This window comes from Trichechus manatus, unplaced genomic scaffold (genome assembly GCF_000243295.1).
Source record: "Trichechus manatus latirostris isolate Lorelei unplaced genomic scaffold, TriManLat1.0 scaffold00042, whole genome shotgun sequence".
Classification (NCBI taxonomy): domain Eukaryota; kingdom Metazoa; phylum Chordata; class Mammalia; order Sirenia; family Trichechidae; genus Trichechus; species Trichechus manatus.
The window spans coordinates 9886882-9902353 of NW_004443978.1; the positions used below are offsets into that span (position 1 = coordinate 9886882).

Below are 15472 nucleotides of genomic sequence, written 5' to 3' on the forward strand. Positions count from 1 at the left end.
AAGGGGTATCCGGCAGCCATACTCTTAGGGTTTCTGCAGTCTCTGTCAGACCAGTAAGTCTGGTCTTTTATTTATGAGTTAGAATTTTGTTCTACATTTTTCTCCAGCTCTGTTCAGGACCCTCTGTTGTGATCCCTGTCAGAGCAGTCAGTGGTGGTAGCTGGGCACCATCTAGTTGTGCTGGACTCAGGCTGGTGGAGGCTGTAGTTCATGTGGTCCTTTAGTCGTCTGGACTAATCTTTCCCTTGTGCCTTTGGTTTTCTTCATTCTCCCTTGCTCCAGGCGGGGTGGGATCAGTGGAGTATCTTAGATGGCTGCTCACAAGCTTTTAAGACCCTACATGATACTCACCAAAGTAGGATGTAGAACATTTTCTTTATAAACTGTATTACGCCAGTTGACCTACATGTCTCCTGAGACCATGGTCTCCAGCCCTCAGCCTAGTTAACTCGGTCCCTCAGGGAGTTTGGATGTGGCTATGAAGCTTCCATGACCTTGCCTTGGTCAAGTTATGCTGACTTCCCCAGTATTGTGTACTGTCTTACCCTTCACCAAAGTTAACACTTGTCTACTATCTAGTTAGTGATTTCTCTTTACAACCCCTTCCTTCCTTCATAACCATCAAAGATTGGTTTTTTCCACTAACTAGACAATAGATAAGTGTTAACTTTGGTGAAGGGAAAGACAACACACACAATATAGGGGAAGTCATAGTCATAGATGAAGACAAAGTCATAGAAGCTTTCTAGAGATATGTAAACACCTTGAGTTACTGGGGCTGAGGGCTGGGGACCATAGTCTCGGGGGATATTTAGATCAACTGGCATAACTGGTCAAAAGCGTCTGGGGTCTTAAAAGGTTGCGAACGGCCATCTAAGATACATCTATTGGTCCCATCCCATCCAGAGCAAAGAAGAATGACAAAAACCAAAGACACAAGGAAAGTATTAGTCCAAAGGACTAATGGACCACATGAACCACAGCCTCCACCAGCGTGAACCCAGAAGAACTAGATGGTGCCCGGCTACCACCACTGACCTCTCTGACAGGGATCACAATAGAGGTTCCTGAACAGAGCGGGAGAAAAATGTAGAACAAAATTCAAATTCACTAAAAAGACCAGACTTACTGGTCTGACAGAGACTGGAGGAACCCCCAAGACTACAGCCCCTGGACACCCTGCTAACTCAGAACTGAAGTTGCTCCTGAAGTCCACCTTTCAGCTGAAAATTAGACAGGCCTTAAAATAAACAATAACACGTAAGGAATGTGCTTCTTAGTTCATTCAAGTATACAAGACCAAATGGACTACACCTGCCCAAAAGCAAAGATGAGAAGACAGAACAGGAAAATTTAATGAACGGACGTTGGGGACCCGGGGTGGAAAGGAGGAAGAGTGCTAATGCAGTGCGGGGATTGCAAGTAACGTCATGAAACAACTTGTGTATAAATTTTTGAATGAGAAACTAATTTGCACTGTAAACTTTCATGGGTGAGAGTTAAACGTATCAGATAAATACACTAACTGCTGTAATGCTGGTTTGGCATATGCTGCTGGCTGCCCCTCAATATCTGTTTTTCCCTTCTTCTTTAATAACATGTGGTTTTTACCTGGACACATGGTTGCCTGGAAGGAAGATATTTCCCAATCCTCCTTGCAGCTAGGTAGAACCATGTCACGAAGTTATGGCCAGTGGAATGTGTGTAGAAGTGATGTGTGCAGCTTCTAGATTGCGCCCTTAAAGGGAAGGATGGGCCCCAATTCCTGCTGGCTGGAATGTGTGTGTGTAGTCGGCCAAGAGCTATGTCCTAGGGATGGTGGAACAACAAGACAGAAACTCGACACCACACCCCTGTCACCATGGCACCTGTATACCAGCTCTGGACTGCTTACACGCCCTGGAACTGCTATCCTGTTTAAGCAACTATTATTTAGGTTCTGTTCTTTGTTACAAGAGCCAAGACTATATCCTAATACACAAGGGACACATCTCAAGCAAATACCCATGGATAACATGATCAAGAGTATACCAAAAAAACCCATTGGCGTTCAGTCGATTCCGACTCATAGCAACCCTATAGGACAGAGTAGAACTGCCCCATAGGTTTCCAAGGAAGGCTGCTGGATTTGAACTGCCAACCTTTTGGTTAGCAGCCGAGCTCTGAGCCGCTGTGCCACCAGGGCTCCGATCAAGAGTATAGCTGATCAAAAAGACCGACAGTATCAAGTGTCATCGAGGATGTTGGGAGCCTGGGACCCTCACATATTGCTGGTGGGAATGTAAAATGGAACAGCTACAGTTAGAGAGTTTCTTAAAAAGTTAAACATACGTTTACCTTCTTACCCAGCCATTCCACTCCTAGGTATTTACCCAAGAGAAATGAAAAACATATATCCACACAAACACTTCTATGTAAATGTTGATAGCATAGTAAATGTTGATTATTCATAATATCCTCAAACTGGAAATAACCTAAAAGACTATCAGCTGGTTAATGGATAAACTGTGGCATGTACATAACAGGGAACACTACTCAACAATAAAAATAAACGAACTACTGATACATGAAACAGTATGGATGAACCTCAAAAACGTGATAAGTGAAAGAAGCCAGATGTATAAAACTACATTTGTATGATTACCTGTACATTACATTTCTAGAAAAGGCAGAACTGTCGAGATAGGAACTGTAGAGATAGAAACAGAAAGCACGTCAGTAGTTGCCTGGGGTGTGGGGTGGGAGCAGGGAGTGACTACAGATGGGCATGAGGAAGTTTTTCTGGATGATCGAAGTGTTCTAGAACTAGATTGTGGTGATAGTTGCAAAACTGTATAAATTGACTAAATCTCCTCAAACTGTATACTTAAAATAGGTGAATTTTATGGCATGTCAATAATACAGCAGTAAAAATGTTTAAAAAAATAAAGAGTATAGGCAAGCTGCTGGTGCTGAGATGAAGTCACCACCAGTTTTCAGTCACGGGCGTCTCTACATTGCTCTCATGGAACTCCTATTGTATCACAGAAGAACAGAATTAATTGTGAAATATTATGAATAAGTTGAAAGCATGCTAGCATTTGAGTAATAACAGTTAAAATCTACAGAGCAGCATACGTTATGCTGCCTACAACTGGTGTAAGGAAAATTCTCTTGACTTATGTGGAATGATACCTAGGTAACCCTGTTCTTTGTTTTAGGATAATTTGGGGCTTAAGGTCTGATATCTTTATGATGAGTGTGGTCGCTAGTCTCTAAAAATGGCTCCCAGTGAAACCTGCGTCCTTATGTTCACCCCCTATTGTAGCTGCTCCCCTTGAATCTGGGCTGGTCCTATGACTTGCTTTTGACCAACAGAATGCTTCAGAAGTGACACAAAGGACTTCTGAGGTTAGATCACAAAAAGTGTTGTAGTTTCTGTTTTGGTCTCGGAATGTAAACACAAATGGAAGCCAGCTGTCGTGTAGCAGGTCCAACTACCCTGAGATTTCGGTACTCTGAGGAAGCCCAAGATAACCCCTGAGAGAGAGAAGAAAAAGAAGAAGAAGACGAGAGAGAGACTGGTGAGCCCCCAGCTGTTCAAGCTATCCTAACCTGGGCTTCACATATATGAGTACAGGAGTCACTGGATGTCCAGCCCAGTCGAGCCTTCAGTTGATTCCAGCCCCAGCTGACATCTGACTGAACCACATGAAACATCTCAAACAAGAGCTGCCTAGCTGAGCCCAGTTAACTCACAGATTTGTATAGATTTGTATTTTTAAGACACTATGTTGTTTTAGGGGTGGTTTGTTACACGGCAATAGACAATCAGAATGGCAATAAGCTATGCAAAGACTATAGGAGTTGTTTTTTAATTTCTCCAGTTTAAAATATGGTAAGTTTAGTCCAAGGAACTTTAATAGAGTCATCTTAGTTGTTAGCCACTTTCCCTTTGATTCTTTGTCTAACCCACAGACAATTTTTTTTTCTTTTTAAAAAATTTTCAGAGACTGCAGACAGAGTGGCATTGTAACAAAGGTGTTTCAGGTAGACTATGAACCACCAAAGACAGTCTCTTCTGAAGCCGCTGGTGAAAACGTTCTCAAAGATTCTTCAAAGCAGGCAAGTAATAAAACACATTCACATAGTCACCACATTCTGGGTTCCTGCTTCCTCAGTGGTCACTTCTTCCCTTTCATTTCACCACTTCACCTCACAGCCAGGTCTTTATAATTGAAGTCAGTCTCAGCCATTGCAGAGTATCTTCACTGATTCCCAACTCTTTGATCAGTCCCTCCCCAACCCTGCAAATTAGAATTGAAACTTTCACTCCTGAATGGCTCCTAGCCTCTTCGGAGAGTGAACCAGACCTATCTAAGAAGGACACTTGAAACTTCAGTCCCTGGGTTGTGGGCATCAGTGAGATAGACCCAAGGAACAGGGCCAGAGGATGGGCTAACCCATGGTAAGGTAACTAAACAAGAGGTCCCAGTCATGAGCGTCTTGTTGGGGGCAAGAAAAGAAGCTCGCCTGGGAGCCACTTAAGCCCGAGGGTGGACCTGAGGCCAGAGAGCAGGCTGTGGGACAAAAGCAGTAGGTGCAAGCATAGTGTGGGGCTCAAGAATGATCAAGGCAGGTATCTATGGGGAAGAGGAAGTCAGTAGAGCCTGAGCCTACATGTGTCAGCAGGTATTCGGCTTGAATCAGGCATAAGGGACCAAGTCCATGGAGAAGAAAGTCCAGACAGAAGAGCATTTAAGAACTGTGTGGGCAGCAGTGTACATAAGTCCTGTCTTGATCTGATTCCACTCTTTCTTTGCCCTCTGGGTCTGGTGGCACCTCTGTTATTATTCAAACTCCCATCCTGCCTGTATGTGCTGCCATTTGCTCCTGTGTTGGCCGTTTGACCTAGTGGGACAGACCAACCAGTCATGCTGCCAGTCAAGCAGCCAGGATACTAGAGCTGTGTGTTTCTAGAGTAAAGGTAAACAAAGGCCACTTATTAAAAACTACTGGAAAACCTTCCAAATAAGAACTGCATGCTATGGCACTGTCTCTACTATATAGCCTTTAAATTTCACATTCTACATGGGTATAATCAGGTGATTGATATGTAATCTCTTCATTCCTAGGAATTGAAAAATGGGTTTGTTGGATCAAAACTAAGAAAGAAAGATAAGAATGCTGAAAATAAACCTGATTGCAACATTAACCTTAGAAAGTTTCCAGGTATGAAAGTGGAGAACAAGGAAAAGGTTTAGTATTCTAAACCCACAGACAGGTTCACTGCTTGTTTTCTTATCTGAGGAAGTGTTGAAATGAGAAACACTGGAAGAGGAGAGTAAGCTAGAATTTGAGTTTTAGTGCTGTTCTAGCGCCGGCACTTTAAGATCGAGCAGTACAACAGTCAGATTTATTGACTCCTTGCAACAAGGGAGACTATATACCAAAGCAACCATGAGACATCTCATCAAACAAAGGAAAAGATAGAGTTATAGGATTTGGGGGCAGAGTGGAGTTTGGGTAAAATTTAAATGAAAGCCGAGTTTTGATAGGCTCAAGGAAAATCAGGGCTCTTTGTGAAACCCTGGGCTGTAAAGGGGACCCAGTGTTCTGTTACCTTGGAAACTATAAAGTTAAGATAAATGCTGAAGATTGTGTTCAGAAATCTCTTACCTGAAGCTCTGCACCAGAGCTGGAAATTGAAGCCGCTTCTCTGTGTCAATGTGATTTAGATCCTCTAGGCAAGAGTGGGATGTTTCCTTCTTACTGACATTTCAGACAGCAAAATTTTTGATAATTTATTATTTTAGATAACAAGGTTTCCTGGTAAGAAAGCAGTAGTCATTCAAAGAGGGGGTTGTTGTGACATTTTAAAGCTACAGTGTGCCCCTGGGAGAAATAATGTTTCCTGCTAACCTTGCAGTTGGATTTATCTGTCTGTTTTTGAAGCCGGATATAGAATGTTGTGGAGTGTAGCAGGGCAGATTTTTACTTCTCAGCCTGGATAATTTTTTTCTTTCTCAGTGCTAATGCACTAAGCAGGAGATCTTTATATAATTGTTACTTCTACGGAAAGAATGTGATGACAGGTGGTCCCTTATTAAAATGTTCCCAACTATGAGGACATATTTACATGATTTTATATGTGTGTGTATATATATATATATGTTTTTACTGAAAAATGTTTTTAATCTAATTTTAGGCCTTGAGATAGGTGAAAGAACCGATCCTAAAATTTTGAAAGGTCTTCGCTTCTCAGAGAGTCCCCTGGAAATCCTAGCTTACCGTGAAGAATCGGGTTCTAGCCCACCCACCCGCCAGTCCCAGGTAACTTCCAAGGAGAATCTCTAGGGTACTAATACCTGCCATATTTTTAATGCCTCCTGTGGAATACTTTAAGGCAATACCTCCAAGCCTTTCTCTGTGTGCCAGGCAGTGTTCTGGTACTGGGGATATTGTGTTGGGCAAGAAAGCCCCTGCAGTCATGGAGCTTACATTTTTATTGGCATTGGGGGCAGGCAGATAATAAACATGAAATAAACATTTTTAAATACCATGAGAAAAATAAAACTGAATAACAGGATAGAGCAATGGTCCTCAAAGTGTGGTTCCTAGACCACCGGCATCAGCACAGCATCATGTGGGAGCTCGTTAGAAATGCAAATTCTCAGGCCCCACATCAGACCTACAGAATCAGAGACTTTGGAGGTGGGCTCAATAATCTGTGTTTTAATTAGTCCACCTTCTAATGCACACTCAAGTTTGGGAACCCCTGGGAGAGAGATTGGCCATGGGGAGTAGACAAGAGTGATTCTAATTTACAGTGATAGGGAAAGGCTTCCTTGAAGAGGTGACATTTGATTAAACCTTCATGATGAATAGAAGCCGGCCCTGCACAGATCTTGAGCAAACACGTTCTGGCATCAGTAACAACAAGTATAGAAAAGTGAGGGATGGCAAGGAGGCTGGTGTGGGTGGAACATGGTGAGCAAGGTACAAGATGAGGTGGGAGATGTAGGCTGGGGCCAGAGCATCTAGAACTATGGTTCTCAAGACACAAATGCACATGAAAATCACCTGAGAAGCTTCAAACCAATCCTTGAGGCCTAACGGCAGTGTGGCCCAATAAGAATACTGCTTTAGAGAAAAAAAAAAATTGGAGGAATTTCTGTTTTTGCAGTACCACAATGTATATCTCAAGCCTGCAGGGTATGAATTATAAGCTTATTTATAAATTCCAGGTTTCATGAGAGTTCTCTACCATAGATTGAATGACCATTGTTAGGTGCCGTTGAGTCAGTTCTGACTCAGTGACCCTATATACAACGGAACGAAATACTGCCCGGTCCTGCGCCATCCTCACAATTGTTGTTATGCTTGAGCCCATTGTTGCAGCTACTGTGTCAGTCCTTGTTGAAGGTCTTCCTGTTTCTTGCTGGCGCTGTACTTTACCAAGCATGATGTCCTTCTCCAGGGACTGCTCCCTCCTGATAACGTGCCTGACGTATGTGAGACGTAGTCTCACCATCCTTGCTTCTAAGGAGCATTCTGGTCGTACTTCTTCCAAGACAGATTTGTTTGTTCTTTTGGCAGTCTATTCAGTATTATTCTTTTTTTGGCAATATATTCAATATTCTTCTCCAACACCACAATTCAAAGGTGTCAATTCTTCTTCACTCTTCCTTATTCATTTTCCAGCTTTTGCATGCATATGAGATGATTGAAAACACCATGGCTTGGGTCAGGTGCACCTTAGTCTTCAAGGTAACATCTTTACTTTTCAACACTTTAAAGAGGTCTTTTGCGGCAGATTTGCCCACTGCACTGCGTCTTTTGATTTCTTGATTGCTGCTTCCGTGGGTGTTGATTGTGGATCCAAGTAAAATGAAATCCTTGACAACTTCGATCTTTTCTCCATTTATCATGATGTTGCTTATTGGTCCAGTTGTGAGGATTTTTGTTTTCTTTACGTTGAGGTGTGATCCATACTGAAGGCTGTGGTCTTTGATCTTCATAAGTAAGTGCTTCAAGTCCTCTTCACTTTCAGCAAGCAAGGTTGTGTCATCTGCATGATGCAGGTTGTTAATGAGTCTTTCTCCAATCCTGATGCCCCGTTCTTCATATAGTCCAGCTTCTCGGATTATTTGCTCAACATACAGTACCTCAAGATCACAAGTTTGCTATAGGGCTTCTACAGCTACTTGAATAATGAATGGGATAAGTTCAAAAGATGTATGATTTTGGTATATGACACACGTCTTAGTTTCCTAGTGTTGCCATAACAAAAATACCACAAGTGGGTAGCTTTAAAGAACAGAAATTTATTGTCTCACAGTTTTAGAAGCTAGAAGTCCAAATCAGGGCATCAACTCTAGGGAAACGTCCTTCTTTGTCAGTATCCCTTGGCTTATAGATGGTATGTGTATCTCTCTGTCCTTTTTCCCTTTTTATAAGATACCACTCAGAAGGGATTAGATTTTAGGATCCACCCTACTCTGGTATGACTTTATTAACATAACAGAAGAAAGCCCTCTTTTCAAACAGGGTTACATTCACAGGTATAGAGGTTAGGATGTCTTTATATCTTTGGAGGGACACAATTCAATCCATAACAATACAAAGAATAGTTACTCCTATTTTCAGAAAAACACTCTCATGGGTCCATAATTATGTGTAATAGGTTTAAACCCAAAAAAACAAACCAGATGCCATGGAATCGATTCCAACTTATGGCGACCCCATGTGTTTCAGAGTAGAACTGCACTCCATAGGGTTTTCAATGGCTATGATCTTTTGAAAGTAGATCTCCAAGCCTTTCTTCTGAGACACCTCTGGGTAGAATCACCAACCTTTTGGTTAATAGCTGAGTGTTTAACCACTGGTGCCACCCAGGGACTCCTGTACTTGGTCTAGAAAGTTATTTTTTTCATGCATGAATATTTGGATGACCTTGCTGTCGTGGATTGAATTATGTGCCCCCCAAAAATGTGTGTATCAATTTGGCTGGGCCATGATTCCTGGTATTGTGTGATTTTCCTATATGTTGTAAACCCTGCCTCTATGATGTTAATGAGGGAGGATAGGTGGCAGTTGTGTTAGTAAGGCAGGACCCAGTCTACAAGATTGGATTGTGTCCTGAGGCAGTCTCTTGAGATATAAAAGAGAGAAGTGAGCAGAGAGATGGGAGACCTCATACCACTGAGAAAGCAGTGCCAGGAGCAGAGCGTGTCCTTTGGACGTGGGGTCCTTGCATGGAGAAGCTCCTGGTCTGGGGGAACATTGATGAGAAGGCCAACAGAGGGAGAAAGCCCTTCCCTGGAACTGACACCCTGAATTTGGACTTTTAGCCTACTTTACTGTGAAGAAATAAATTTCTGTTTGTTAAAGCCATTCACTTGTGGTTTTTCTGTTGTAGCAGCACTAGATGACTAAGACACTTGCCCACAGAATTGTTTAAGAGTTGTTGTTTCCAAAGGAAAGATAGAGTAAAACAATATGTAAAGATTCCAAGTTTCAGAATCTCAAAAAACTGGGAACATAGGAACAAAGCCAAAGATCGGAGAATATGATTAGAGTTCAGAAAGCCAGGGAGGCCAGAAAAGGACTGCAGAGCTTTTTTCTTCCATTTTTTTTCTTCATATTAGTGACATATCCTTCTTAATATTTCAGCTTAATCCCGTCTGAAACATACTTCAGCAAATGTCAGAATTAATGACACTGGTGGTGTTACATGTCAGTAAACACCAGGGAGCCAAAGTGTTTCTGAGCTAAGCAACTGGCTTAGCAAAACTCGATGGCAGGTGAGATTTGGCCAGTAGGCCTCCACTTTACAACTTCTGGTCTAGGCCATGTTAGATATATTTCAAAAGCAACTAAAAACCTCTGACTGAAAAACAAACAAAAACAAAAGTAAGAAAAACCTCTGAGTGCTCCCTATCACCTGCAGAATAGTCCGGAGTTCTAAACTCGGCACACAGGCATTGTGGTAGACGAGTAGTCTCCCAGGGTCAGGTAGGCTTGAGTTGGAGTCTACTTAAACTTTTTTTGTTGTTGGCCAATTCAGCTTTTTACAGGTGTACAACTTATTGACAGCAATTACATTAATTGGCTGTGCAAACCTACCTTTAATCAATATGATTTTTCCATCACCGTAAACTGAAACTCAGTACTGCATAAGCAATAAACCACCCCTCCTCCTTCTTTTTGCCCCTGGTAGCCAGTAATAAACTTTGGTCTCTATACATTTGTCTGTTCTTGTCTTTTTATGTAAGTGAGGTCGTACAATATTTGTCCTTTTGTGATTGACTTAGTTCACTCAGCATAGCACCTTCAAGCTCCATCTGTATTGTAGCATGTATCAAGAGTTCATTTCTCTTACTGGCTGAGTGGTATTGTACACATTTTGTTTATCCATTCATCTGTTGATGGGCATTTTGGTTGTTTCCACCATTTGGCTATTGTGAATAGTGCTGCAGTGAACACTGGTATGCAGTATCTGTTTGAGTCTCTGCTTTTAAGTCTTTTGGAGTCTAGGAGTATAATTGCTGGGTCATACAGTAGTTCTATTTTTAGTTTTTTGAGGAACCGCCAAACTGTTTTCCAAAATAGCTGTACCATTTTGCACTCCCACCAGCAATAGATAAGGGTTCCAATTTCCCCCACATCCTCACCAACATTTGTTATTTTCTGGGTTTTTTTTCTTTTTTAAATCTTAGCCATCCTGGTGGGAGTCATATGGGAAATGGTATCTCATTGTGGTTTTGATTTGCATCTCTCTCATGGCTAATGATATTGAGCATCTTTTCATGTGTTTGGTGGCCATTCGAATGCCCTCTTTGATGAAATGTATATTCAAGTCGTTTGCCCATTTTATGATTGGGTTGTCTTTTTGTTGTTAAGTTGTCAAAGTTTTATATATATTCTGGTTATTAGATTCTTATTGGATATATGGATATATATAAAGATACTCTTATTGGATATATATGAAGATACTCTCCCAGTTGATAGCTTGTCTTTTCACTTTTATGGTAAAGTCTTTTTTTTTCCATTAGAGAATTCATGATTAGCAAGAATACAGGATGGACCTCTCCTGTTGGAGGTCTTCAGTTAGTCTGATTAAAACATACTAAATCTTCTTCCCAAAGGCAAGCTGCCCTTCCTTGGTTTACCTGTTAACAGTCATGGGTCACTTTCTCAGAAGCAGAAGTGGAACCTAAGACAAAATGGAGTCTGAGCCATGAGGTCAATCTCCTCTGAGAACCTGGTTTCTTTAAGATACATAATTTTCTACATCCTAAGAGGGTGACAGTTTGATTACAAACATTAGACAGGTATTTCATACAGCACTGTCTTAAAGACTGATTAAACGAATTACTGATTTACCTTAAACATAACTCTCAGTCTGATCTTTGAAGTTAGTTTCCTAAAACAGACTGAGTTCTTAAAAAAAAAAAACAAAAAGCAGCACAATGCCCAGAGCAAAATGGTTTTATTAGTTTACCTGGACCATTGTTTGACTCAGAGTGGCTTCAGGAACCTTTTTTTTTTACTCAAAGCTTGAGGTTCAAAAGGACACCCAAAGGTGATGTCCTGTGTGGGTTGCCTCAACCTACATGAAAACCAGAAATCTGAATTCCAGGAGAATTACATACAACTCTGTCATCATTCTTTCCTTTGGATCATGATATTGCTGTAGATTCTTTTATCAAAAATGCTCAATAAATGGTGATTGGGCATCATCTGGTTTTTAAGATCCCAGGCACCATACAGCAAACTAGGAAGTAAAACAGAAACACTAACAATAATATTAGGCCAGTTGTCTGAAATAACCAATGAAATCATGACCCAAAGGTCTTTGAACCAAGGAAACAAATCTCATGCGGTGTATATCTATACATAAGAAGCATCAGTAACTGCTTTTCACGTGCCTCAACAGCAAGTACATTCTGCAAAACTTCAGATTGAGTATTAATATAAATACAGCAACATTTATCTATTAAGGCACAAACTGTTTCTTGAGAGACTAACAGGAAAACTACTACGATTCTGTTTTGTAAAATCATAGCTCAAATTTCAGATACTTCTCTGGTTATGAAATTTACAACTTTGCTAAGTTTACCAATAGGAACTTCTAATTCAAGAGTTACAATTTCTAAACCCATTAGTTAGATAATTTAGGAGAAAGGAAAATGATTTCTTATATTCAGAAAGTACAACCTTAAAACATCAGCAATATTCCCACATAAAAATCCATAGTTTCCTTTTGTTTACTTAGTCTTATGTAGTTAATTTCTGTTCCACATGATTCTGGATCAGCTGTAGTCTGTGAACCCATCAGCTTCTACATAAGCGTTCTGGAAATCTTGACTGAGTCTACGCACAGTCTTCTCCACAAGTCCAATATAGTCCATCTTTTGGTTGAGATATTTTGGTCAAATGTTTTCAGCAAATCAGCAAAGTAAAAACTTACCCTGTCGGTGTTGAAGGGACATGGAGTGGGAACACGTGAGTCCAGAAGATAGGACCTCTCTTTGCTAGCTTCTGCTCTGCAGCCCAGGTCTCCCAGAGCTCAAATGGATTCATAGCTTCAGAAATCCTTGACGACTACGCCATTAACTGTTGCAGGGGAAAAACATCACAAAGTTTAGTAAAGTAAAAAGGAAGTTTTATCTGGCATATATTCAAAAAAGCAAAAGTGGAAAATGGACAACCATGCCGCCAGAGCCATATCTGTCCAAGTTTAAGGAAATACACAGAACAGACAAAAGTGGAAAAATGGACAAGAATGCTGCTAGAGGCATGTCTGTCCAAGTCCAAAGAATATTACAGAATAAGCAAGAATGGGAAAAAGGACAAGCATGCTGCCACAACCATGTCTGCCCAAGTCCAAAGAATATTACAGAATAGGCAAGAATGGGAAAACAGACAAGCATGCTGCCATAGCTATGTCTGCCCAAGTCCAAAGACTATTACAGAATAGGCAAGAATGGGAAAACGGACAAGCATGCTGGCATAGCCATGTCTGCCCGAGTCCCAAGTCTTTTTTTTTCCCTACATTCACTTCTAAACTAAGTAAGAAGAGAAAATAGGAAATTTTTTTTTTTTTTTTTACTTTAGATGAAGGTTTACAGAACAAACAAGCTTCTCATTAAACAGTTAGTACACATATTGTTTTATGACATTGGTTAACAACCCCAGAACACGTCAGCACTCTCCCTTGTCAACCTTGAGTTCCCTGTTACCAGCTTTCATGTCTCTTCCTGCCTTCTAGACCTTGCCCCTGGCTGGTGTACCCCTTTCCTCTCGTTTTGTTTTATGGGCCTGTCTAATCTTTGGCTGAAGGGTGAACCTCAGGAGTGACTTCATTACTGAGCTAAAAGGGTGTCCAGGGCCATACTCTTGGGGTTTCTCCAGTCTCTGTCAGACCAGTAAGTCTGGTCTTTTTTTGTGAGTTAGAATTTTGTTCTGTGTTTTTCTCCAGCTCTGTCCAGGACCCTGTCAGAGCAGTCAGTGGTGGTAGCCAGGCACTATGTAGTTGTACTGGACACAATCTGGTGGAGGCTGTGGTAGTTTTGGTCCACTTTTCCTTTGGACTAATCCTTCCCGTGTGTCTTTAGTTTTCTTCATTCTCCCTTGCTCCCAGAGGGTTGAGAGCATTGGAGTATCTTAGATGGTCGCTCACGGGCTTTTAAGACCCCAGACACTACTCACTAAAGTAGAATGTAGAACATTTTCTTTATAAACTATGTTATGCATATTGATCTAGATGTTCCCGGAGACCATGGTCCCCATAGCCCTCAGCCTAGTAATTCGGTCCCTCAGGGAGTTTGGATGTGTCTATGGAGCTTCCATGACCTTGCCTTGCACAAGTTGTGCTGGCTTCCCTAGTATTGTGTACTGTCTTACCCTTCACAAAAGTTACCACTTACCTATTGTCTATTTAGTGTTTTCCCATCCCACCCCTCCCTTCCCTCATAACCATCAAAGATTGTTTTTTTTTGTGTGTGTAAACCTTTTCATGAGTTTTTATAGTAGTCGTTTCGTACAATATTTGTCCTTTTGTGATTGACTTATTTTATTCAGCATGATGCCCTCCAGATTCATCTATGTTGTAAGATCCTTCATAGATTCATCATTGTTCTTTATCATTATACAGTACTCCATTGTGTGTATGTACCATAGTTTGTTTATCCATTCATCTGTTGATGGGCATCTAGACTGTTTCCATCTTTTTGTTATTGAGAACAGTGCTGCAGCCTCTTCAGCATTGGTTATTTTCTGTTTTGTTTTGTTTTTTATTTGTGCCAGTCATGTTGGGGTGAGATGATATCTCATTGTGGTTTTGATTTGCATTTCTCTAATGGCTAGTGATCGCCAGCATTTCCTCATGTGTCTTTAGTCACTTGAATGTCTTCTTTGGTGAAGTATCTGTTCATTTCCTTTGCCCATTTTTTAATTGGATTATTTGTCTTTGTGTTGTAGAGGTGTTGGATTTTCCTATAGATTTTAGAGATTAGACTTTTGTTGGATTTGTCATAGTGAAAATTTTTTTCCCAGTCTGTAGGTTCTGTTTTTACTCTTCTTTTTTTAAGAGGATAGCCAGTTTATTTTTAAACATTTTTATAGAGATAAAATTTATATACTACAAAATTCACAAAATTTGAAATGTACAATAGTTTTTAGTATATTTACACAGTTGTGCAACTATTACACAATCTAAAGATAGACTATTTTCATTATCCCTAGAAGAAACCCTGTACCCATTATCAGTCACTCCCCATGTACCCATTATCAATAATTCTCCATTCCCACCCCCACAGCCGCAGGCCAAAGCCCTAGGCAACCACTAATCTACTTTCTTTCTTTATGGATTTGCCTATTCTGGAGATCTCATATACATGCAGTCATACAGTGTGTGATCTTTTGTTACTGGCTTTTATTTAGCATAATGTTTTCCAGGTTAATTCAAGTTGTGGCATGTATCAGTACTCTATTCCTTTTTATGACTAAATAATATTCCATTGTATGGGTATACTTTTTGTGTATCCATTCATCAGTTGATGAACATTGTTTTTTCCAGCTTTTGGCTATTATGAAAAATGTTGCTATAAACATTAATGTACAAGTTTTTATGTGGACATGTGTTTTCATTTCTCTTGGGTATATAGCTAGGAGTGGAATTGCTGAGCCATATAGTAACTTTCTGGAAACCCTAGTGGCTCAGTGGCTAAGAGCTACAGCTGCCAACCATAGGGTAGTAGGTTGAATCCACCAGGTGCTCCCTGGAAACTCCATGGGGCAGTTCCACTCCATCCCACAGGGTCACCATGAGTTGGAATCGACTTGACAGCAATGGGTTTGTTTCTTTTTCATTGTGCTTTAGGTGAAATTTTACAGCTCAAGTTAGTTTCTCATACAAACATTTATACACACATTGTTATGTGACCCTAGCTGCTATCCCTATAATGTGACAGCACACTCCTTTCCA

At 40.8% G+C, this 15472-nt stretch overlaps 1 protein-coding gene across 2 annotated transcripts in view; it reads left to right on the top strand.

The window, feature by feature from the left end:
* DZANK1 (double zinc ribbon and ankyrin repeat domains 1) overlaps positions 1 to 15472 on the top strand; it is a 134750-nt gene that overhangs the window by 35791 nt on the left and 83487 nt on the right. For both annotated transcript variants that reach the window (XM_023731409.1, XM_023731408.1), the window contains exons 4-6: positions 3990 to 4104; positions 5115 to 5211; positions 6188 to 6312. In XM_023731409.1, coding sequence (XP_023587177.1) covers positions 3990 to 4104; positions 5115 to 5211; positions 6188 to 6312 — 337 coding nt within the window. The remainder of the gene's footprint in view (positions 1 to 3989; positions 4105 to 5114; positions 5212 to 6187; positions 6313 to 15472) is intronic.